The following is a 26,324-nucleotide window of genomic DNA, read 5'->3' on the forward strand; positions in this document are numbered from 1 at the left end:
ATGTCCAAATGAGAGATTTTATTTATTCAGTTTTTTTGAATACAGAAGACATATAAGCCCTCTGCATAACACAAGTGCTGAGGGAAAGACTGCAAAGGAGACCATTAAAGAAGACCATTTTTCAAAATCTCCTGTAATGCGGTGAAATGGCCAAATACTACATCTGAAATAGTATGCCAAAATAGGCTTTGGCTTAAAAAAAAAAACCAAAACCAAAAACAACAAAAAAGAAGTTATTGCAGCTGGTGCCTAGTCATGTGATTTTCATGGATTCCGTGATTATAAAGCAAGAATTGTGCTGCACAAACACTGCTAAAATGCTGGCGTAGGAGTATTATTCACACGCTTTTGTGACTAGGGTTCAGCACCGGTAGATGGAAATAATTTTACTTGTCCAGTGATGCTGTCTGCCTACGGAAGCTTGTCTGTTCCCTCCCGGCTGACTGTGCTGCTGCGTCCCCCTCTCCCTCCCCTCCAGCCCCATCGTCCCTCCACACGCATGCGCACAGGCATGCACACATTCACACCCTCACGGGCTATTCAGTTTGAAATCACTATGGAAAGTACAAAGGGCTACAAAGAATTGGAAAAATAGCAGATGGTCTCTTCAGCTGGGCCATAAGCAATACAAAATACAACCGTATAAAACCACAGATAAATACTAATTTTTACAAGCTTTTATGGTCACGACTAGAGTACGTGTTTGCTCAGTTCATCATTTTCTCTCCCCTTGAGAGATTAATACCACTTACAGAACCAAGGAATGTCCACAGAAGTGATTTTTCCTATACATGTGTTTCTTCTGTTACAAAACCTGAAGCTATCAAACCTGGCGATAGCAGTGTGTGCACAATCTCAGTTCAGCTGCCACACGCCACTTAAGCAGCAACAGTATCAGCGACCGCTGAAATCACTGCTTACATTACAATGGCTTTGGCAAACTGCAGGCCAGGAGGGCACCCCCCTGCATGCTAGGCATTTAAGGACTTTAACTGCATTGTGCATACAGTCATACATTTGAAACAGGTCTGAAAATATTGTACAGTTTAATTAAAACATGAATTAACAGAGAAAACAGGACCTGATCAAATGGGAAAACAACTTTTGATGGCTTCTGCTCATGTACTGCATTCTGTAAAGGCACAAGTAGAGAAAAGTCCAATTTACAGCACTACTGTGTTCCAGTAGCATGCCGTCTTTGCCAAAGATAATACTGGAAAACTCTTTTGGGAAACCTCAAGCATGTTGTCGTCGTCCCCCGTCCCCCCCGTCCCCCCCACCCCCCCGCCAAAACCCTGTAATTGATAAACATGAAAAAGCATCTGAATCATATCATGCACACAAATAGAAATCATCTGGCTCCGAACAAACTGTAATACACTCAACACTTGACAATTTCTTCAAGCTCACCCTAGAGTCCCCATAAATTTCAGTCCCACCATTAATTCTATCATGCACATTGAAGTCTGTGGGGAGAAGGAGGGAAACAAGAGAAAAAGGCATTGCAAAAACTCTGAAATCATCATAGCAAAACTTCCAGTTTGGGTCAGGAAAAGATCAGATCAGAGTTGTTGTAAGAAATCACTTAAAGCCAGAAATTAAGAAATACTTACCTTACAGTGCAGTTCCTTTCATCCAGATTGTTAACTTTACAGAAAATACGCTCCCCATCTTCCTTTAAATCCTCTGCTTGCCTCCTTACTTCAACTGAGACTTCCTAAAAGTGGTTTATAGCACAAGTAAGACACCAAGTCATCATGTTTCAGACGCCCGAAAAATCTATCATTATGGAACCTCTTATTTGTGGGTTTGCTCTGTTTGAATATACATGAAGTCAACAGCATAGCATGTCTTAAGCTTGTTTGGTTTTAAGTGGTACAGTATGCTATGTGACCTCTTGCACAGCACTACCGACCTGGCTGTGCTCGAGTTACTGCTCCACTTTGCTGATCTACAGAAGAGCTTAACATTCATATAAACCTTCGCCACTTCCATTTGGCAAAGACAAAAAAAAAAATGCAGCAAAGAAGTTACAGCAGAGTTGCTCACATTTTAGAAGAGGCAAGTACATACCAGCTTTTGAATCCCTGAGCGTGTACTTTAGTTTCTCAGTAAAACACACAACATTGCTGTTCCAGAATTTTATTATCTCACTATCTTCAAACAACCACACCCAAAGCATAGCTTCACATTACAAACACTGAACCTACAGGAAATTTAATTGCGCATTAGCTCTGGAATCATCTGAATCATATATGCGAAACAGCATCTTTATTTACTTCAGTCTGTTGTAAGCATCTTCAATGCACTTATCACCATATTTTCCAGGTGCCTAAACAGGTGTCTGCTTTTTGCCCCAGGAGGCCTATACTGAACTTAAAGGCACTGACTAATAAACCAGAAATGCATACATGGAATAGATTATATGATGATTTTTCTGCTGGGTAGGCAATTACTTAATAATTTAGTTTAATTTAATTTTCAAAATAACTTCCAGGTGAGTATTTCCAGTGCCTGGAATCTCTACCGTAGTAAATTATTCGCATAGTTAAGTCTGCATGTAGAGTTCAAAAGTAACTTTTGCAAACCTTAAAGACACAAAAAACTTGAAGAAAAAGAGTTTACAACTTTTAGAGATGAACATATTTTGTTTCTTTTTGAGCTATTCTCATTCTACTCCCTGTATACACATACACACAGACGTGCTGCGTAGATGCGTATGTATGTATGCAATGTTTTTACCAGGAGGGGAAAAAAAAGAAAAAAAAAATAATATACAGCTGCACTGCCTCAAATCTTTTCTTGCATAAGGTGAAGTTCAACACAGGTTGAACACACTATGACTCCTTATAGGTATCAGACAGCCTTGTAGCAGCTTGAACAACATCTTTTAAACAGAGAACTTAAGAGACTTGGTTTCTCTGTTTACTTCCCCTGCCACCTGCCAACCATTCCCTGGCCCTGCTCAGTTAAAAATTAACTTAACATTTACTTGCAACTTGAACAGACATTTGGCATCTCTCTAAGGAATAAATTTATACATTTTAAATCAAGCAAACTGACATAAAATAAACCACTAAGCAGTTACATTTGTTGCTGTAGCATAGCTTTAACATTAACAGGCATATTTTTAATCTCTAAACTTTATTAGGCAGAAGTTTTGTCCTATGTAGCTTTTGCATCAAGCAAGTTTAGAAGAAAAGAGAAAATCCATGGAAAATGATTAGACCATTAATGAAATTGGACAGAAGTAGGTATAATTTGCCCTTGGAACATTTTTCTTCATTGTTTCAGAGATCTAAAACCCTTAAAATGGGGAAGGCAGCCACACCAATGAAGAAGTAACTCTGGGTGAAGACTGCTTTGATCCTCCTATACCTCTACTGTAAAAAAAGAGGATATTATCAAATCAACCAGGTTGTTTTCTTCCATCTGGCTACAATACACAAAAAATTACTTGATCCGATTTGTGTAGCTCTGCTACACTCAATTCCTGTGCACTACAAACTTTATCTTCTTCATTTTACTTGTGAGAGCTACCTGTAACAATTATTCCCTTACTGACAAAACGCAAACACCATACTACATTGTGTTCCTAAACTGCAAGTTTTCATAAAAATTATCTTTCCCCCTTCACCACTCTCCTGCATGCCCCTCTCCCAGGCAATTTAAAGGATAATGCTAAAGACGCTTGTACCTGTTTGTAGAAATCAGTAGAAGGAGATGATCGAGACCTCTCATGGCTGTACTGGGGTTTCTCATGTTGTTCGTGGCCTGCATCAAGGATATTATCAGCTGAATGGTACCTTCCCGAGCTCCTTGGCTCTGCTGGCTTCCGCTGCTCCTTCCATGATGCCTGGTACTCTGCAAAGGTTCCCAAGCGTTGTGGCTGTTCAGGTTTCACAATCCTATCAGCAGCCTTATTGCTGCTACTGTGGTGGACGTTATCTTTTGAAGCATGGGAAGTTTCAAGTCTAGCAGAGGCTGCCCGACCTCTTCTCTCATACCATGACTCCTCTCCCTCTTGTCCACTATGAGTTTTCTTATCTGGCCTCTCAGGCTGTCCCTCAGCTAGACTGTGGGGAGCTGGTTTCTGTGCCAATTTCCTACATGCAGGCTTACTTGTTTCTTCAAAAAATTTCCACCTGTCTGCAAACGAGCCCAGGGCTTCTTCAGATGTATTTGGATGGCAATGAGCATGGCACTCATCCTCTGACATCCCCACCTCATTCATCTTCTCTGGTTCAGAGTAAGACTTCAGTTTTTGCTCTGTTGTGAACCTCTTCCTGGCTCCGATGCGAGAAACGTGATGAGTGCCACTCCCTGTAGGGTTCGGTTTAGCTTGTGTAGCCTCGAGGAATCCAGACACATCTTCAGAAACCAAAGCCAATAACGAAGAGTTGTAACTACCAGATTTACGCTCAGGTGACCTGGGGAGATATTCAGCGGGGCTGGGCTCCAAGTCCCGTCGTTTGAAGGACGTTGCCCTCAGAACCCTGGCCTGCGCTTCCTTGAGGTGATCTTTGTAGGTGTTGGTAAAGTTAGTGTCTGGGGAGGCAGTGACATTTTCTGCCGAATCTGGCTTCCAGGTCTCACTGCACTCCTCCATTTCAGATGACCCTACTAACGTAGCACTGCTTTTACTTTTCTGCAGCTTTGCTCTCCTCATTTGGATCTCATTTCTCAGGGTTGTTGCAAAACGATCGCTCCTTCGTGCCTGTTTAGACAAGTGAGTGTCAAATGGGGCCTGTCGCTCTGTTACTGCTTCTGGACTGTTATCAGACTGTTTTTTCCCTTCCTGAGCTAAAGAGTGCAACATTGGAGTCTTCTGAGGAGAGATCTTGCTACTCTCATCTTTCCCCCACCTAAAATCTTCCGGAGCAGATCTGTTTTCAGCGGTAAGGACACAGCCCTTTATATACTCTTGTTGACTGTACCTAGTTTCACTTTCCTCAGAGCTGCTCTCAAAGTTTTTCTTTTGTCCAGACTTTTCAACATGATTGGGTTTTTTAGCTTCTTCTACTACAGCACACCTAGCATCCCCCTCTCTGTCCACTGGGTAATGACTACTGTTCTCACATCCTTTCAGTGAAGATTCAACAGGTTGTTGAGGTAGACAGTATTTTGGTTTTTGGACCATTGTGACAACCGCAGGATTTTCGTGAGGTCCAAGCGATGCATCAGTCCCCACTGCAGGTTTCCAGCTGTCGTCCTTGAGTTGTAGTGGCTTTGAGCTTCCCTGAGAAGGCTGTTTTGCTGTCACGCAATAATAGCGACTCTGTCCAGTGTTGTCCACCTTCTGTTCAGCAGCACTGTTCGAAGAAGAGGAAGGGTTGGGCAGACTGGCTTGGTTTGGACTGTAGCCATGAAAATGATCTGTAGGTAACTCCTGAATGCCACTATAGGACAGATAATGTGGCTGATCTTTAGGCGCAGCTAAGATTCTTGCATTGTGAAAAAAAGTGCTTTCATCACTGTACTGGTGCTGGTGGTGGTAACTGTAAGTAGGCTGTGCAAACCGAACATCAGTGCTGGACAAGGACATCTGCAGTTTGTTCACAGTTCCTGCATTACTATTGTACCTTTCACCAGTTGAAGAAAAAGTGTGTTCTGAACTGAGATCAGATTTGTAACTTGAGCTGCTGACCCTCCTGTCACATGCTCTGGAGGGCCGCCGCTGCTGCTCCACAGTTTCCAAGTTCCAGTCACTCCTGGGCTGAGACCGGTTCAGGGCTGTAAAGTGCTGCGTGCTGGCACCCTCTGAGTACACAGGACCATGGGCTTTCTCATGGCCTTTGGTAGCAGCAAAGCTGTCACTACGAAGAGGTGGAGGTGGAGGGGGAGGAGATGAAGACTTCTTCTTATCAGGAACATACCAGACAGGTCCAAAACTGGATCTTCCAGAGCTAGTGAGCTTGCAATCGGGGTGTTCCTCTATTCTAGGACTTCTGCTGTTCTCATATTGGATGGGAGCTGGCAAATATCCAGGTTTGTCCTCTATTCCACTGTTGTCATTCAAGAGCTGGCCAGACTTGATTCCGTGCTTAGCAGTCTCCCAGTGGCCTACTTTGTATAGCATGTTCTCCGTCGAAGAAGTGTCTGCATTGGATAGAGTGTGGTCAGGGGTGCTAGAACTCGTGGAGAAGGACCCGTAGGCTGAATCCCGCTTACTTTGGCTCCCTAGATGATCAATGCTACTGTTAGATCTTGCAGAAGAAAGTCTTCCATACTGGGCTACTTGTGGAGTGTGGTCCCAGCTGTCCATACTTCCCAAAGAGCTGAATTGGTCAGAAGTGCGATGTAGACTTGACTGATCCCATGAGTTTGACAGGTCATGAGAAGAACAACTATGGTAGGAAACAAAAAGCCTCAGCATAAATATACCAGTCAAAAAATACCACAATGTAATTACAAACATATGGCCACCAATTTCACTAACACTGGTTAAGATCCATCTGCATAGCAGCTATTCAAGACAAACAATCTAATAAAATTGGAAGTTTGAACACAAAGTTGGGGCTTTATCTTTATACTCTGACACTGACTCAAAGCTTGAAACCTTAATAACTAACTCAACTTCCCTTTGTAAGTTTACCAATAAGTAATACACATTTATCTCCTTGAAGGCTCCCCTCTCCCTCTGCAAATTGTTGGTTTTACTAACTTGACTTTTAGACAAATTTAGTTTGAGCTCCATTAGCTTTTCAGCTTATTTTCCAGGCACCCTGATTCTTCCAGCTATTAAACTCATGTACTTCCCTGTTCATCTTTTGTAATCTCACTCTAAACTTCTTCAGCCCATAGTTATTCCCTTGTCCTGCTTATACAAATCTGCCCATTCATTTAATATTTTCATTTCTAAATGCAAGTTCACTAAAAGCATTTGCCTTGAATGCCACCACTTTAGTTCTGAGCCTCCACATGTACCTTACCAATGTGGTTTCAAACCACTCTCAGGCTGACACCCCTACAACATCGTTCAATCCCACCCCGTTCCACATCACTGACAAGAAAACATCAGGAGGAGATGCCAGGGCAATGTGAGCTCTGCATGGCCAAAACTAAACTTCTGATCTTCCTTCAAGAATCCTTACCACCACCAGTTCTCCTCCGTCAGTCTTCCCTCTATAGAAAGGTCATCTTTACACTGTACTTTCTCTGGATCATTTGCCTAGGATACTATTTCAAAATCTTGCTGCTTCTGTTCTTTTCCTATGCAATCAGTTTTATTCTGTTTTCTTTCTTTTCTATCCTTCACAGGACCCACCTCCTGTCAATCCAACACACTGATGCTGAGACGATAGTCTTTCTCATCACATCTCCCTGTTTGAACTTCACTGGCAGCCCCTCCTGCTTTTATATACCAAATTCAAATTCTTGCCCTTGCATGTAAAGCCCCTTGGTAGAAATCCCAGAATTATTCCACTTCCCTGTAGCTATAATTATATGAAGCATCTATCATATCTTGTACAGTAAAGAAACCTGTGAAAGCTAGCAATGAAATTAGATTAGTCCACATAAAAAATACAAAGAGTGATATAAATCTCTTTTTCTGTCGAAAACATTGCAAAAGTCAACTCAACAGTCCTTTGGAATTCAGTATTAACATGAGAATTGCTTTTTCCCCCCTCTATTACTATAGCCTTTGTAACTGTTTTTAAACAATTGCCACCAAAAGCAATTTACATGAAATAGAAGAAGGTATACTTTGTGCTTATTTTCTAAAAGCATTTTATTAACAAGATGCGCTAGCGCTGGCCTCATCTTGTGGGATTTTTGTTTTTTTATTTTGAGCATTTTAAAATATCTTGTTGAATATTTAAAAAGGTCTTAATTGTCATCTTAGGCAGATACTGCAGTTCATGTAAAAAGTCTCTTGGTCACTATTAGGATATCCTTTGTTAATGAAGAATGCAAGCCAGATATTGCTATGAATTGCTGATAATTTTCCCCCTCTTCAGCACTAAGAAGATACTTGGCATGGGTTCAAATAAAGATGACACCTGTGCAAGAAAGCCTCAATTTACAATTTACAAGTCTCATGTAGATCTGATGGTATCAAATGTGAAGCACAGATCATCAGCATAAGAGGTCAAAGCCCTGCTAGAAAATGTCTAAAGGAAACCCAGCAGATACAGCAAAAGCTTCAAAGGAAGGCCAGGAAAGCTTCTGATAGTGTCTTACTTCAAAGAATGGCCTCCTGTGGTCTTTATCTGTGGCAATCCTTCCATGAACCCTGACATGGAAGAGTTCAAAAGCCATTTCTCTGCCTGAGCCTGGCATCTCGGGATATCCTTCTCTCAATGGCTTTTTTAGAGTGTGTTCACAAAAGCACTTATGCTGCTGGTCGAAGTCCGGCAGGTAAAGTCCAGGAATAATCTACAAACACCATCCTTGGCCACTTTGGCCAATAAGCACCCCTGCCCCAACCCTGGGGCATGAGTTTCTGCTTCTGGGCCCTCCCAGACATGACATCTCAACAAATCAGACCACATTCGTACCACATGGGATTACAGACCAGATGTACGTGACCCTAATTGCCCCCCAAAAATCAGTTTATGCAGCCTTGTCAAAGCACACTTGCCTCACACCCACACCTGTAAGGCCAGAACAAAGTAGAAGAGGTTATTGATTTCAACTGCACACCCAGGGCACAAAAAAAAAGTTTATAAGGTCTTCTATTATAGTATATCCTACCGGAAGAAAATGCAGGGTCTAAACTTCAAGCAACTTAACATAGTTCATATCCACACCTCCCAGAAAAGTGCACTCAGCTTTAGCCTATGGTGGGCTAGGAAAAAAGTCTGCATCCGTGTTGTTAAGGTGTGACTTCTGTGAAAAAGTCAGCAGAAGACGCACAGAGAGAAATTAAGGCACGAAAAGCTTACAAGGTCTAAACTTTCTAGCCTTGCGTGAGAGGCACCTAGACCTGGCCTAGTGCTCCCAAGACAGCTTACAGTTTTTGGATGAAAGTCACATGATAAAGAATACACATGTAGTGGTGGATGTGGAGAGCTGGGCTCTAGAACTACCCTCTCTATCTACAGTGGTACAGTCTCTTCTGGTCTGTCTGTCTTCATCTAGCGTCATGCACCTTCTCAAAGGTCCAAATTCAGTAGGCTGGCAAAAAAACCCCACCAAAACCAATCAAAGAAGCCCCCCCAAACCAAACCAAATCAATAAATCAATTAATCATAGCTTAATCTAGCATCTACCTAGGTAGTAAGGACAATTTTCAGAGGGTTGTTTTGTCCAGCTGCACCTCACCCCTCCAACAAAATCCAGGCGTATCCTACTTGGAAAAGAGCAAAAGCATTTCTCTCCCTGATTGAACTCTCCATGTTTTACAAGTGATTCAGTTTTCACACTCAAAGGGGGAATACAGGCAGGAACATTCAGAAGTGATTTTAGGCTATGAACACCAATCTCAGATGCTTAGCTCAAGGAAGGATAAAAAATTCCAGAAACTGCCCAAGGATGGGATCCTTGGGCTAGAAATGTCCCCTTCTCAGGCTACTTTTATTATCTCCTTGCATACTGCTGCTTTCGGCTACTCATTGCTGTACCTCCCCTTCAGCTTGGTGCCTGACGTACAGTGCTTCTTGGTTTTGTGAACAGTACTTTGAAAGTGGGAAATCCCTGAAGCCTCTCACGTTCTCTTTTTGCAGAGGAGCAAGCCCAAAGAACCCCCCTCTGCTGGGGGATCCTCAAAATACCCAAATCCTTGCACTGGCACTCTGTGAAAGCTGGGCCTCCAGCAGCTACAGTCTGAAATCAGCTCTGCCACAGAAACTATCTTGGGCAACAGACACCAGGACTGACAGGTCTCCCAAATACATCACCTTTCAAGTGGGCAGCGCAGGCAGCCAAGGGGTTCAGGGAGGCAGTGCCCTGTGAACCCTGGTATTAGACAGTGCTAAAGCCACTAAATCTTTCAGCAGCATCTGAGAAAGCAGAATTGGTCTTTTTTACCAATATTGATGTCCACCAGCAGTTGCTGCTATTCCTGATATGTAGGGGGAAAGGATTGCTCTATTTCCTGCCTGAAGCTTATTTCAAACTGGCCTTGAATAAAATTAATATTTTTTTTCCTTTTTAAAATACTGTGATTTGTCCAGCTTCTGTCAAATCACACTGAGACATGTATCTTGTAGTATTTTACTTTCACAAGGTACAAGGACAACTATCAGGAAGAACAGGAAGCAAATATTGATTTACAGCTCAGTCAGAAGACTCAGTAGACTAGAAGTAGAAATACTCTTGAGTGAGCATTGCAGCCAGGAACTCTATAAAGTTTTCAGAAATTTCTGAATTTTGTTTCTACGTACCCTTGTACTTTTACTGTCTTCAAATCTATAAATCTAATTCAGGTCATCTATATGAAATTTAAATACAAACTCTCTAAATCAGTGTAAACCAGCAGCAATTATAATCGAGGATTTGAGAAATGTAATGTGCTAGAAACTTCTGCTAATGAAGTGTTACAAAAGGCGTTTAAAAAAACTTTTCTGTCTAAATGTTAACATTCATATTTTATTCAAGGACAGATAAAAAAGTTATTTTAAAAACAGTAGGGAGCTTCCAAAGAAAACAAACTATGGAAAAACAATTGTAAAAGTGACATGAAAAATAAAATAAAATCTTAAAGTATGAATGTTCTTCTGTTTTAACTGATAAACTAACATCAAGAAGTAATGATGAAGAATGTACAGCAGTAAGTAGAGGAAACACAAGCCTACTTTCTAAACTGGGATTGTGTACCAGACTCATTTTCTTTAAAGCTCAGTGTAACTATGGCCCAATGGGAACTGAGAAGAAAAAAGCAACAAAAGAAAAAAACCCACACAAACTCAAAACAAAAAAACCCTCCTGAAAATGTTACCTATGAATAGGAAACAACAAGAACCTGTAACCAGACACAAATGGGCATTACCTAAAAGTTTAAAGTTTCACAGCTAAAACTGCACGGGTGCCAGCCTTTCTCCCCTAGTGCTGAACGAGACCTAACAAATATTAAGGTGCTTTAAACAGAGACTGAAAATCATTGGTCTTATTACCTCTCTACACAAGCAAGAGCACAGTTGTAGGGAAGATCAGATTACAGAAAGACAGTTTAACTTATAAAACCAGTAATACCTTAAAAGTTCAACAGTAAAACATTCTGCATTCTCCCTTTAGGAAAAGGCTTTTTAATAGTCTGAAGCAGTATCTTTCAATTTCTTCCCCCTTTAATATTTCACTTTAAGTATGTTGATTTTGATGGTTTCTTTTTGCTTATAAATTAGGTTTAGGACAGTGGACACTGAAAGGACATGCAGAGCAAGAAACATAACCTTTTGACTGCCTTTAAAGCTTGTTTCTTACCTTTCAATCACATGCACATATCATATACTGTTTCTGAAATCCACTCACCCATATGTCAAACTTCCCATGCTCCCCCTTCAAGCATTGAAAGGACAGGCAATACTAAAGATGTATAACACAACAATTCTGCATTTGTGGTTTTAAAAAACACTCAACGACATGACCTACATTATTATTGTCTCGCTGTTGGAGCTTAATGCGTGTAACTTAAGCAGAGACTCACCTTGCATGATAGCGTGAGTGCCAGGAAGAGCAGGCATTGGACGATGAAAGGTGTGACGTGGCTGTCTCAGGTTGACTTTCTGTAAATTTGGTTGCGTGCCAAGAGTGAGGCCTGCAGGCTAGGTCATTTCTTCTGAAAACGAGAGAGGTAGAGTGCATTAGTTTAATGCAAACAGTTCAGTAAGGTGACACGCAGCAAAAAAATCTACCAGGGCAGTAGTCAAATAGGACACAGGCATAACAACTTTAAATGACAGAAAACGAGACAACTTTCTACATGCATGACAGTTTTGAAAAGACACCAGCATTCCTTTAAAATGCCTGAGATGCAGTGAAACGTCCATACTCTCCAAGGTCTGTGCTTGGGTGGTTTTGGGGTTTTTTTTACATTTTATTTATTTTGGGGGTGGAGTGGTTTTTATGAGGGGCAGAGACAGGCAAATGAATTTTAAAGTACCTGACACATAACCAGCACTTTAACAGTTAAAGCTAATACTGAGACTTATGACTCTTTTACAACATGACAACAGTACAGCAGGGTTTTGGCAAGGTTTTACTGCAGGTATGTGCTTATGGGAGGAGGTGGGAAGAAAAGAGTTAATGACAGTAATGACAGGAACAAATAAAGGCACGTATGTTGTTTCATACAAGTTAGTAAGAGTGATATGACTAATAATTTTAACTCCAGCCAAGTTCTGCTTCAGCTCTTGAAATGTTTGGCAGGTATGCAGAGGTTTTTTGTTTGTTTGGGGTTGTTTGTTTGTTTTTTTTAAAGAACATACCTCAAAAATAGTTCAGCAATTCATCTAAGTCCCCAAATATCTACTTGGATATCAGCTCCAAATGTACATGCTCATGTAATGGAAGAGATCCCTGCTAAGAAGTACGAGTTGTTAGAGCTTTGTACCTTGCAAACCTTTCTGAAAAACTGCTCTACACTCCTCTGCCCCCTCCTTCTGTTCAGGAATTAGTAACAACAGCTTGCACTTCCTGACTTGCTGTTTGTAACACCTCTTTGCACTCACGAAATAAGTTCATTCTTTTTTCCCCAATATTAATAAGACTTCTGGGTGAAATTCAGTGAGCAGATGACAAGCATGGGCCATTTGTCTAGACTCTCTCAGAGGCCTAGGAACGAAGCAGGAACTATGTGAAGGTAATTCATCTTGCTCTTCTCTTTGGCTCATCCTGGAGGAAGTGTAATTTAAAATTTAGACAATGTATAGGGTGAGACAAATCCCATCCTACCAAGTCACAGTCTGAAACAGGCTTATAGGACCTTAGCTCTTGAGGGTTTTTTAATGCACTTACGTATTTCACTTATGTATTTATGAAGTTTATTACTGCAAGGTTAAGTAATTTGTCTAAGTTACACAAGTCATTTGCTAAACTGAGAAAGTGTTCCCTATTTTCAACTTGAACTCTAAAGGCAGTTCTACATTTTTTTTTCCTCATTCCCCCTTTTTATAAATTTGGGTTATCAGACAGCCAGTGGATTCAGAGAACAAAACTAAAGCTCATTATAAACCCCGTATCTTCAAAACAGGTCAAATTTGAGTACATGGCTTTTTGCAGTACATTCAGGAAGATCTGATGAATTCAATGATCAATTGCCTTTCCAAACTCTGCATGCAAGGGAGAAGGAGAATAATAATTCTACAGGGAAGCTGTAATTTCACTAAGAAGTGTAGCATCATTACTGTCACTAAAGAAAGAAGTAATTGTTTCCATAAACAAAGGCCTACTCTTCCCAGCATGACAAAAGAGAAAACAGTTAAGCTGAGCATCACTATGTTGTTCTTTCTTGGTAGGATATGAAATTTAGAGAGTGAGTGGACAAGCCCCAATACTCTCAGTGCAAACAAGTGCAAACAATTCTGCTCAGCCATGTGATGATAGGCTCCAGACAGTCCTTGGGTACTCCAAGGGCTCCAAGCCTGTGTTCAGGTGTGGAAAAAAATGTCTCCACTGTTCAGCTGCACAGAACATGGAAGGGTTTTTTTCCCCCCACAGCTTACCTCCAATGGTACTGATACCTGCTCAGTAAACCACAAATACCTATTTAGGCAAATTCAATAGACCTCCTAGGCATCAATTCATCAAAAAGGTTTATCTATTATGAGACAATTACTTTTCTATGATGCACCACTAAGGAAACACAAGACAAGAAAACTAGCACAATACAAGTAATGTTTGGAGCATAAGGAAACGAAGGTTGGGAAGCAGGTTTCTGCGACAGTTTGCTATGGGCTTGGTAAATGGTAGGAGGAATCCAATCAGTGTGAAGGAACAGAAGGGATGCACTTGTAACATCAGTACTGTACCTCATGGAACTTCTCAAGATCTTCATAAGATAGTGTCTTGCTACATGAACATCATTTTCAGACGGCATTTTCTGTGCTACAATATCCACCGCCACTTTCATCTTCCTTAGCAGCCAAGCAAGGGGAGGAACAGACTGGATTGAGTTGTGATATGAGGCAAGTCAAGTGGACAAGAACTCAAAAGTTCTGTTTCATTTTTTGTATTTGTGGACACACATATTTTTGAGAGGTTTTGGGGGTTTTTTTGACCTAATGGTCTGAACAGCCTAAAAATACTGGTGGAAAACCTAGAAGGTAGAATCACGTAGACAACTGCTTTCGTTGAAGTCCACAACATGACTAAAAATCAATTTACTGTGCCTAGTCAACAATGCTTTCTGCTCAAGTCTTAACATTTAATTACATTTACGATGTCCTGCACTTCAAGAAACAATTTTTTCTAATAAGTGGAGCACAGAGTGAATATTGATTCCAAAACTCAGCACAAATGGGTAGAAGGACTGGAAAGAAAATACTAAAAGACTCAAAACAGGAATATTCTGCAGGCAACTAAAGATGCTGGAAGCTGAGAATTTATATTCTAACGTAATACCTCTGTATTAATTCTGAGTGACAGAATGAGATCATCTGAACCTACAACCCAGAAAACCTCTAGCATTAATGGAAGCATTAATAAAAGCATTTCACTGAGAGTGTCGTTCTACCAGTGCTTTTACAGAAGCTGCTGGAAGGAAAATCCTGATAAGCTTTGAAGATACGATACAAAGGGAAAAAAACAATTTATACTGACTGTAAGCATTCCGTTAGAGAGTGGTCTCAATGACATGTTTGTGAAAATACTTTAGCAATAAAACAACCTTTCCCATCCAGTTTTTCAGAATAAGCCTGTCCTTTTATAGTTACTGCTTGGAAGTCATTAAGAAAGACATTCTGAATTTCAGAGGCTACAGAGTTTAGAAATACTGGTTTAGATTGTTGCAGCAATACTGTGGAGGTTGACTGGATATGGGGGACACCCTTACCCCCTGCCCAAAAAAAAAAAAAAAAAAAAAAGAAAAAAAATGTACTTCCTTGATCAAGAGAGACAATTAAACTGGACAAGCAGATTTACCTGTAAACAACAATGGAAGTCAGACAACTATCTTAAAAAATTAAAAGTAGACAGGAAATTGAATAAAGTGACCAAACTACCCCAGCATATAAGAACAATACCAATCAATACAAGCTATTTTCTGTTTTCACACACATTCTGAATTTATCTAGGTACCGTTTAGACAAAAGGACAGCAGATACAACAGAGGTGTGTATTCCCATGCCCCCTCCCTCCCTTCCCCCCCCCCCCCCCCCCCGCAGAATTTGTTTTATTCTCATCTACCAAAGAGCACCCTTGTTGTAACCCTATCACACAGGCTTTTGCATTTGGAGTCCCAAAGCAAAAGGAGGACAGGCAGTTCCAGGGACCTCTGTCCAGGTAAAAAGCAATTTCTAGGAGTTATCTGTCCGTTAGTGTCTTGTTCCAGCCCTCTGCTGAATCAACAAAGACAGAAGGCCTGACTGCTGGCTCACATACAAGCATAAGGCTGCAAATCTTTCACTGCAAGTAGTGGCAGCTATGCATGACAGAGGCTGTACAGCATTTCTGAAATGGAAAACTGGCTTTTCATCCCTCTCATTCATCTTGTTACGGGCTCCTTCTCTTTAGCTCAAAGGAGTGTTTTTATTTTCAGCAGTGGGGACACACCCACATGAAGACACTCTGACTCATCTCAAGAACAAGATAATGAACAGTTCCTATGGGGGATTTTCAGGTAAAACTTTGGAAATGTGAAAATAAACAGTCATACTAACAGGGTATTTTATCCAGGGCTGCCCAGCCACCTCCCTTTTTAAAGGCTATCTTTTGTTATTTCATGTCCTTATGCTGTCCCAAATTTACCGATCCGTATAATTACTTTTCCCGTTAAATCCAAATAATTGTTCAAAATGGCTGAGCTCGTCGGGGTGGGGGGCGAAAAAGGGAACTCCTTTCCAGTTCACAAAAAGCCCCCCGCCCCACCCCCGCCGGGTTCCACCAGCGCTGCCAAAGGCGGCCCAAGGCTGCCCTGAGGAGGGGTTTAACTCTCCCCGCTGCCCGGCACCGCCCGCCGCCCGCGCGCAGGCCCCGCCGGCACGCGCCCCGCCCCGCCAGCGCCCCCTGCCGGCGGCGCCGCGTCCCGCCACCACAGGGCTCTCGGCAGCGAAGGCGTCTGTCTGCCCTGAAAATCCGGTACCGCTCAGCTCCATCTCCCCCGTTCGCTGACTTCTTCCTCCTCCTGTTCTTATTTCGCAGGCTAATTCACCCTCCTCAGGACGCCGGGGTGGCACACCGTTCGGTGACCCCGAGCCCTCGCATGGCCGTATGTCCGCTGCTGGCGGCGGCAGCTCTCGGGCCGCGCGGCACGGCTTCCCGTCGGGAGCGGAGTCCTTTACAGCTACGGCTCCCTCTGGCACGGCTAACCAGAAGCGGGCACTTGATGCCAAGTCCTTGCAAATGCAATGCTTCCTACTGTTCATCTGCATCAGCTGCGCCCAGAAACAAACCCCAGGTTTAGACAGGAGTTCCCAATTTTTCCAATTTAAAAGGATGGATGGATGAGAAGCAGCCTCAGTCAGAACTGACCTGTATCTACAAAGAACTGTTACACGCTGTCAGTGCTAATTCTCTGACTTAAAACTGTTGTAGTGATTATTTATATTAAAGATTCTTGAACAAAATATATTCAGTTTTCAGTTACTTTGGCTTCTACAGAACATTTTTGTTCACAAAGCTGCAGACCACTATTTCACAGTATAGTCCACCTGTTTCAAGGCACAACTTCCCTGCAAGCCCCAGAATTTGGGAACCAGTCAACACAGCTAAACTGAACAGCAGCTACTAAAATAAAATTATCCTCCCTCCATTCACCAAGATGCAACTCAAGGTTTTCCAACAGTGAAGCAAAGCATTTCTCCAGCACTTTGTTTTTAAAATAGCCCGAGATCACATTTTCAGTCACAGCAGGAGGTCCAAACTACTTAAAGTTATTTTAAACCTTGCGTGTAACCAGGGATTTGTCCTGATTCCAGCGTAAGGTAAATGGCTACAAGACTGCCCTGCCTGCATACCAAGGATGTAACACTAAGGAAATGCAGACAGGCTGCAGCACTGAGATAAAATGGAAACCTACACGTGCGTAAAGATCAAATGGACAATCCATCAGCGTTTGCAAACAAGAAGCACGCTCAGACACTGCATGTACTGAACAGTACGTCTCACAAGGTGCCCTCATTGTTTCAAAGCCAAATAAACCAAATCATGCTGCACTTGTTTGTCGTACAGAAAAAAATCCTCTGGCACATCATTGAGATGGCCAGTTACAGCGTTGCTGCATGCCAGTCATGCAAGTTGGAACTGAATGAGGAGTTTGGTCTTTGGGATCTCCTCAGCACACCACTCATCCATTGTTTTTTAGTTCACATAGAGAAAACTTCAAGAACTTGAGGTGACAGCACAGGTGCCCTTGCTTGTCCCCTTATAAATACCAAACGACTTCATAGTTCCCAGCTTTCTCACCTCACCTCCTTTAAAATAACACTAGGCCAGACATACCAACGCTTCATTAACTAATTTTTTATAAATCTGTATGTGCTGGGGGAAGAAAAGTCTTTCCAAGCCATGTCATCTTTTTTTTTTTTTTTTCATTACAGTTCACCAGTCTTGTGTTCAATGAATTAAAGCACTAGAGGACCAACAAATAATGCAATTAAATGGGTATGCAAAAAGCCACTGTAAATAAACTACTTAATTTATGAAAAACATTATTTTGATTTTTTTTAGTCTTCTGAATCCTTGGTGGGAAAAAAAGGAAGCTGAAAACCACCATGAAGCTGTAGTCACCCACAGGGGCCTCAAATGTTAACAAATTAACAGCGTCACCATCTTTCACTCCAAAAATAGTTCAATGTATTTTTCCCTGCAGCTTGTGAAGACCTCACCCAACTGCCTAACCTGGGAGCTCATAATTAGAACAGGATGATTTTTTTTTCTAAAAAGAAAAGAAGGTAAAATTGCTATCTGAACAAATCAAGTATTTTCTTTGGAATGAGCACTTACTTGGTCAAAATGTCATCTGTCTTTCTTCTTACCCTCCCTTCAAACAGACAAACAACATTTCTTTCTATAAAGAACTGAAGGAGTCATTGCCCTCCACAAAGACTTTAGGTGTTTGTTCTGTCAGGCAGCTATATTCGTAGAATCCAAATTACTTCACGTTACATGAGTCACCGCTGGCAGATCTATCTGCCAGGGTAATATAGGAATGAAGTGTCTAAAATTCGTCAAAAGACTAAGGTCCAGCAGCAAAAATATAAAAGGAATGTGAATAGCTTCTTGTGTCATTCTCAGTAGTGCAATACATCCAGAAGCTATCCTAACCTAGGCTCAAACAGTTGTTATCAATTCCATAAAGAAGCTTTAGGTTAAGTGCAGCACAATCCCCTCCTCCTTTCCCCTTGCCATTTTCAGTCCTGCCTCCCAACATACCTGTCTGCATCTTTGGATGTAACAGAAAACCAAGCAATGGGTAAAAGTGATATTAAAAGGAGGATAATGCATCCAAAATTTGAGATTGAACACTTTTCCTGAACACAGTTACTCTTCCACTTTATTTCCTCCTCACTGCTTTGAAAATAGAGAAAGGAAAGGAGGTGGTATGTATGTGCTAAAGAGTATGAGAACAAAGAAAAACACAGAAAGCCCCCTGAAAATTTTCATGTAACAATTATATATTAAAGGATCCCCCCTCAATTAAAAAACTCACACAATGTATTTTGAAGTAAACCTTCACTATCTGTCGTTCATAACCAATATGGATGATTAAAAAAGTTATATACATACACACACATATATATCTACACATATATATGTATCAGTATAGATATATACACATGATATGTACATACACATATATACATACACACATGCAAATTCACTTTTTAGGCTTTTCAAAATTCAAAATATGTCCACAACTTCTCAGTTTTGGTCTTCCCAATATACTGAAGCCCTACTAAAACCTGACCCACAGTTCAGTTCTGAATTCATCTCCCTGCTTCTTTCTAGAGCACCACAGCCTGAATCTTTTTGTTCCCTTTTTGTAAGGTTGGCCTACTGCCTTTCACTCAGATTCTGCCTTGGATGCCCCAACTTCCCGCTGTCCTAAGGCTAGACAGCAACAATTTAAATGCTTTTTCTAAAGTACACTCTATGCCAGCATTCACACCATCTATCCATGAGAGCCTTAAATGTCCTTTTCAAAGAGGAATATTTTAGGCTTTGTTTGGGTGAGCCACACAGTGACTGCATAAATTCCTCTCAAAAGCCAACAAACAAGAGGCCTTCCTAGCTGAGGCAGAAGCATGAGGACTGGAAATTTTAAGTTAACTGTATGGAGACATCACACCCTCATTTTTATAGAGATTAAACTTAAAATGTGTAAAATGCATGTTCATGGTGAGCAATAAAGCTGAAAAACTACTGGTAAATACCATCATGGTACGTATTAAGGCAAAAAAAAAAAATACCTGAATTGAACTTCATTTGGGCTGAAAATTTGTTAAAGATTGTTGTACCAGGTATCTACTGAAGATTAAATGGAAGTGCTTTCACATCATAATTGATCAAATGCTGCTTATATGAGATTAAAAAAAACTAGTGTGCCAGCTCAATAGCCTAGGTAAGTGAATTTAAAGGTTATGCTCTGAATATCTGAAATCATCAACAGCATTACTGTTGGTTTGCCAACTGTGCACTGTTTTCCCAAATAAACACAGGAGGGCTGACATATACAAATTCAGATTACTACTAACAACACTCAAGCCATACTAGAGTTTGTTTCAAGGCTATGCTTCTCTCCATTAACAGCAGCACACACCCCATCTGTTTGTCGGAACCACCTCTCCTTGCATATTAGCATCTATTCTTTTGGGAAAATCCCCTGTGACATACTTCACTGGAATGGGATGAACCCATGATGAAAACTAATCAGTTCGGTATATGAAAAAACTCTTCTCTAACCTCAAGACAGCTGAGCCCCGCTGCCTACATCCCCTTGTCTGGTGACAGCTGGATCAGCCACAGGCAAAATAAGCAGATATCCAAGACCGTACGCATAGCGTGCACAGACACACAAGCTGCAGAAGATGAACAGCTGAGAGAGAACAGTTGGTAGTCTCAAGTAATACCAAAACCCATGTATAGAAATTAAAAATAAAGAATAAAATTTACAGGTAAAGAAAAAGGTCATTAGCAGCCTTGTCATCCTAAAACAAATCTATGACTGCCCTAGCGTACTCAACTCTGATTTTCAAAGTTCAAATGTTTTTGATGAGCAGAACAAACTAAATGAAAATTGGGCTCCTAAACAACTCTGTGAATCCCTCTAACTTATCAAATAGTAAACTATTATCCTTTCTGTTTAAAATGTATTGAAAACAAATTATAGTTGTTGAAAACTGTGTCTTAATTAAGGAAAGCTGTTAACAACTGAATAACCATGAAGCAATGAACAAGCCTGATCTAACAGCAGTCCATCCAATTCCTAATCCCTAGCAATTACATAAGCTCCTTGCAACATGTTTTCACATCCTCACCTTCTGCACCAGCAGCTCTTTGCTCAGATCAACCATCTCCCTGGATGGAGCCACCAGCATGATTCCCCCTGGAGAGCCGCCACCGCCTCCCCAGCCCTCATCTCATACTTGTTTGGGATTGACTATTCCCACCTTCCCCTCTCCAAGAACATGGCAAGCTTGCGTTCCCTTTGCAGGCCAGTTCCTTCCTACACAGTCTTTTCCCACCCGTGCCTTTACATTGGCAGGCAGCAGGCTTTTTTGTGGATCTACTGTAGCATCAGAAGGAAAGTAGCAATGATAGAAGATGGTGTTGTAGTCACTTAATAATCAAGTTAAAACATGTAGGAAAACACTGAATATGTATTAAATCCAGTGTATCAGGCTAGTTAATTATACCAGATTTAAGAGCTCTGTCAATGGCTACTAAGAATTATTTAATGGTTTAGATAAACTGCCTTCAAAATCTATTAGTTTAGGGACAATCTGCAGACCTGAATTCAAATTAGGCTTCAGAGCTGAACCTTCCAAAACCTACAAAATTTCAACATATCTACATGCAGAACTCCAACATTATCTACAAGCAAAGAATAACCAACATACGGTGCCTCAAAAAAAAAAAAAAAAACAACCCCACACCATGTGTGGATGTATGTATTGACTGAACCTCAACATGAAGAAAAGACAGGAAGACAAGGATCTGCCTTTTGTTCCATCAGAATCCACAGGACATTTCAGAAGTACATAGACAAGATCACCAAACAAAACGCTCTTCTCAAAAAGAAATCCCTGATTCTCTCAGATCCAACCCCAATTTACTCCTGACATACCCTACACTGGCAACTGAGCTTTCTCCAGCCTGTAGACCTTAAAAGCAGTATCTCAAGCTCTGTAAAAATCTTGCTCTCAACACCTCTGGATTCACAATACCATAGCTATAAATTTCCATGCATGAAAATTAAATCCAGTACCTGTCCTTCCGTAAGATGGCAATTATTTATCCAACTTCTGAAACACAGAAGCTATGTTAACACATAGAGAATGCAGCACTACCAACTCCTAGTAATGAGCCATCTTATTCCCAATCTAAAACTGGCCACAAACACCTTCTGTTTTCTTCAGGGAATGATTAGTATCCTCTCTGGTCCAGTCTGAAGCTGTAATACTGAGATCAGCACAACACTAAAAAGGAGGTACGGATGTCCAGACGTTACAAGACCAGCAGTGCCCTACCAGGGACAAGTCAGTTTCATGTTTCTTGAATTTCTGCATCAGTTTTCTAACTCAACCCTCCAACTATTTCTACATCAGAGCAACAGTCAGATCCTGTCTTTCCCACTTTCTGAAACCTTTTCAAGTGCCATATCACATTTTTTCCTCAAATACAGCAGCAGAAGCGACTTGGGTTCATCAAGACCTAAGAGAAGGAATACTGAAAGTACCACCAGCCAACAGGACCAGTAAGGGAATTCATACAGAAGGACAAACTTGTGGCCCAATTTAGACTCCCCTACCCAATAGCCTTTTCTAAACCTCTGTTGAAACTGTGCTGGTAGCGGTGGCATGGAGATGCACAGGATAATGCAACCTCAATGATACGTTATGCGGTAAAATTGTTCATAAAAAGGAATGGCTAAAGTAGATGCACTGCAGGAATGGTACTTAATGAAATAAATATAACACCACCACAGGTCTCCATTACCAATGATATAGCCCTTTTCCACCAGAAAAAACATTGGAATAAGAAGTAGAACCAACTCAACAGGCCCACATGAAGCCTTTTTGCTCATCTATTCAAGAGCTTTCGCTTGTTAAATATTCAAATATTGCTTCTCAGCCTATTCTCACAACACTTGGGATTCTCAAGTAATCTTCCAAATACTGGCTATGTCACACAACATCCAGAACTTATTTATTCCAGCTTAATCATAACTGAGACAAAAGATGAGTGCAATACTGTAGAAAAAAATTACAATATTTTCCACACTAATAAAGAACTGAATAAGCTTTTTATGCAGAAACTTTCCCTTGACGAATCTTGGTCTCACAAGGACAGAGATTTGAAAGGAAAAACTGCTCCATAAAAAAAAAAATTAAAGGGTGGGGAAAAAAAAAAAAAAGAAAACCTCCTCTTCTGGAGGACCCTCTTCTGGACTACAAATACAAGTATTTGTAAAGATTTATAGTGCTTCGACTGAATGGGACATTTGGAGATAGCTATGCAACTGTAAATCACTCTGTTATATACAGCACTTTTTAAAAAGGATTTTTATTGTCATAATAACTATTTTCAGATTAAAACAGACATTAGACTTTTGGCACATTACAGAGCTCATAATTTGGGCATAAAATCTCAGCTGCCTTAACATGTTGGAAGCCTGAGGCGTAAAGTGGTTATAGTTGCACAATCATAGAATCACAGAATCGTTTAGGTTGGAAAAGACCTTTAAGATCATGAAGTCCAACCGTAAACCTAACACTGCCAAATCCACTACTAAACCATGTCCCTAAGCGCCACATCTGCATGTTTTTTAAATACCTCCAGGGATGGTGACTCTACCACTTCCCTGGGCAGCCTGTTCTGATGCTTGAAAATCCTTTCAGTGAAGAAATTTTTCCTAATATTCAATCTAAACCTCCCCTGGCAGAACTTGAGGCCATTTCCTCTTGTCCTATCGCCTGTCATCTTCTGATGTAACCCCTCCTTCCTTACCTCCCAGGGACAGCTCAAGTGTCAGGTGGAGAGCTAATTGTTCAATTCCAAGTTATATCCCCTTCTTAATCTTCAACTGATGACTGCAGCTGTAATAGTATTATAACAAGAAGCAGTACAATTTGAAACACACATCCATCTACAATTTCTCCACTGGCAAAGGGCAGATACTTTTGTGTAATTTCTTGGAGCATAAACTCCTCTCCTCCTATGCCTGTATTAATTTAGGCCCAGTCTCTCCCACATTTTGTATAGAGACTCTGCACTGAAGTAGAGGGAATCTGCATGGGCAGGTACAATAATGTCACTACTGTCACCACAAGCTCCTACCAGCCTGCAGGGCTGCAGATCTGCACCCTACCCTGAGAAAGGCAAGGCCACCGCCCTCCACCCTAGAGAGGAGATGGAGGCTGCAGTGAACCAAGTGAAAGAAGTTGGCTCCTCTGCTGAGGCTGGTTCTACATCCTGTTTCATCTTCTGACATTTTATTCTGTCAGAAACAGAGTTGGACCCCAACTTAATCCTCCCTGCTGCAAAACATTGCTGATAAGGACATAGTGGTTAAGCAAGACTAAGATCCAGCTGAATGCCACAGAAGCAAGAATGGATAAGAACAACCTTTTTTCCCCTGTATCATCTCTTTTATGGGTGAGTATCTGCATCATCCAGAGACAGTGAATATCATCTTCCTATTGCAAAGGGACTAGCAACTGTGCCTGGAGAAGACGGATCCCTTTGCTCTCTGCACACAGTACTGTACCTACAGGATACACGACTTGTGCCTCCATCCCTGCCCAAACCTTCCTCCCTCCATCACACACAACCAGGGGGTGTGTCTGAATCCTGAAAACAGAGGGCTTAATTTATTCACTCTTCTCAATAACGCAAGACCCTTCCAGAAACACAGACATGAACTACGACAGTTCACGAAAAGGAAATGCAATAAACACAAGGAAGAGTATCTTTGGTCATAGGCTTACCAAGCTGGTGAAGAGGGCTTTAAACTAAAGATGCCAGGGGAGGGGAACCTCAATCCATCCCACTCCTACCAGTTTTGATGGCAGTGCCAGCAACAGATGCCCAGAGCCTGGACAGGGATCACAGGTCAGCAGGAGAGCACCTGAAGAGCAGCACAAAGGAATTCCAGCCACTCCAGCCAGTAAGTCAGCTTCACTGGGGGCCCAACTTAATTTCCTCTATGCAAACACAGGTAGCATGGGAAATACACAAGAGGAGTTAGAGACGTGTGCAGGCCTGCAGGGCTGTGATCTTCTTGGCACCACAGACATGTGGTGGGATGGCTCCTATGACTGGAGTGTCGGAATGGAAGGATACAGGCTCTTTAGGAAGGACAGGCAGGGAACACAAGGAGAGGTGTTGCCTTCTATGTCAATCAACAGCTGGAGTGCATGGAGCTCCACCTGGGGATGGATGAGGAACTGACTGAGAGCTTACGGGTCAGAATTAAAGGGAAGGAAGGGACACGAGATATTATAGTGGGCATCTGCTACAGGCCACCTGACCAGGAAGACTGATTGGATGAGACCCTCTATAGACAGACAGGAGCAGCCTCATGTTCACAAGCCCTGGTCCTCACTGGGGACTTCGACCACCCCAATATCTGTTGGAGGGACAACACAGCAGGGCATAAGCAATCCAGGAGGTTCCTGCAATGCGTTGATGATAACTTCTTTCTCCAAGTGATAGAAGAGCCAACAAGGAGAAGTGCTATGCTGGACCATGTTCTCACCAACAAGGAGGGGCTGGTGGGGAGAGTGAAGCTCAAGGGAAGCCTTGGCTGCAGTGACCATGAAATGGTAGACTTCAAGATCCTTAGGGCAGCAAGGAGGGTGTACAGCAAGCTCGCTATCCTGGACTTCAGGAGAGCAGGCTTTGGCCTCTTCAGGGATCTGCTTGGCAGAGTCCCATGGGATAAAGTCCTCGAGGGAAGAGGGGTCCAAGAAAGCTGGTGTCCTGGTTTAGCTAGGATAGGGTTAAGTTTCCCCAGCAGTGGGGGGAAGCTCTAGCCGGGTTATTCAATACCATGCTCACATCACCTCCTGGCGCCCAAGAGCGGGAGCACAGGAGCATCGATGAATGCATGGGTTATGCGATCTCTCTGCTCTCACTGCTGTATCGGTACATATCTTGCTCTGTTCGTTGTTATCACTGTTATTGTTTGTTTTGTTGCTGTTGTGCTGTTGTATTAAACCTCTCCTTATCTCAGCCCCGGGGTTTTGTATTTCACTCCCTTTGTGGGGGAGGGGCAGCGGCCACGTGGTCTCAGACCCTGGCAGGGACTAAACCACCACAGCTGGTTAATATTCAAGAATCATCTCCTCAAGCTCAGAAGCGATGCATCCCAGAAAAGAGGAAGTCAGGCAAAAATGCAAGGAGGCCTGCATGGATCAACAAGGAGCTCCTGGACAAGCTCAAATGTAAAAAGGAAGCCTACAGAGGGCGAAAGCAAGGACAGATAGCCTAGGAGGATACAGAGAAACTGTGCTGCAGTCAGGAATCAGGTTAGGAAGGCCAGAGCCCTGACAGAATTAAATCTGGCCAGGGACATCAAGGGCTACAAGAAAAGCTTCTACATGTATGTCAGTGATAAAAGGAAAGACTAGGGAAAATGTGGGCCCTCTCCAGAAAGAAACAGGAGACGTGGTTACCGAGGATATGGAGAAAGCTGAGGTATTCAAATGACTTTTTTGCCTCAGTCTTCACAAGCAAGTGCTCCAGCCACACCATCCAAGACACAGAGGGCAAAGGCAGGGACTGGGAGAATGAAGAACCACCCACTGTAGGAGAAGATCAGGTTCAAGACCATCTAAGGAACCTGAAGGTGCACAAGTCCATGGGACCTCATGAGATGCATCTGTAAGTCCTGAGGGAACTGGCGGATGAGGTGGCTAAACTACTATCCATCATATTTGAGAAGTTGTGGCAGTCAGGTGAAGTTCCTGCTGACTGGAAAAGGGCAAACATAACCCCTGTTTTCAAAAATGAAAATAAAGAGTACCTGGGGAACTACAGGCCACTCAGTCTCACCTCTGTGC

The 26,324-nt window shown here is 41.9% G+C and overlaps 1 protein-coding gene across 7 annotated transcripts in view; it reads right to left on the reverse strand.

Annotated features, from left to right (window-relative positions):
- Positions 1-26,324, reverse strand: part of SHROOM2 (shroom family member 2) — a 132,460-nt gene that overhangs the window by 35,713 nt on the left and 70,423 nt on the right. For 3 of the 7 annotated variants that reach the window (XM_074814853.1, XM_074814852.1, XM_074814856.1), the window contains 4 exons: positions 13,911-14,015; positions 11,588-11,719; positions 3,698-6,347; positions 1,614-1,717 (listed from right to left, as the gene is read on the reverse strand). The exons of 1 other annotated variant lie outside the window; for it this stretch is intronic. In XM_074814853.1, the coding sequence (XP_074670954.1) occupies positions 1,614-1,717; positions 3,698-6,347; positions 11,588-11,719; positions 13,911-14,015 (2,991 nt within the window). The remainder of the gene's footprint in view (positions 1-1,613; positions 1,718-3,697; positions 6,348-11,587; positions 11,720-13,910; positions 14,016-26,324) is intronic. 3 more of the 7 variants (XM_074814855.1, XM_074814858.1, XM_074814857.1) reach the window with 2 other exon arrangements.

The sequence above is a fragment of the Strix aluco genome, chromosome 2, assembly GCF_031877795.1.
Source record: "Strix aluco isolate bStrAlu1 chromosome 2, bStrAlu1.hap1, whole genome shotgun sequence".
NCBI classification, from domain to species: domain Eukaryota; kingdom Metazoa; phylum Chordata; class Aves; order Strigiformes; family Strigidae; genus Strix; species Strix aluco.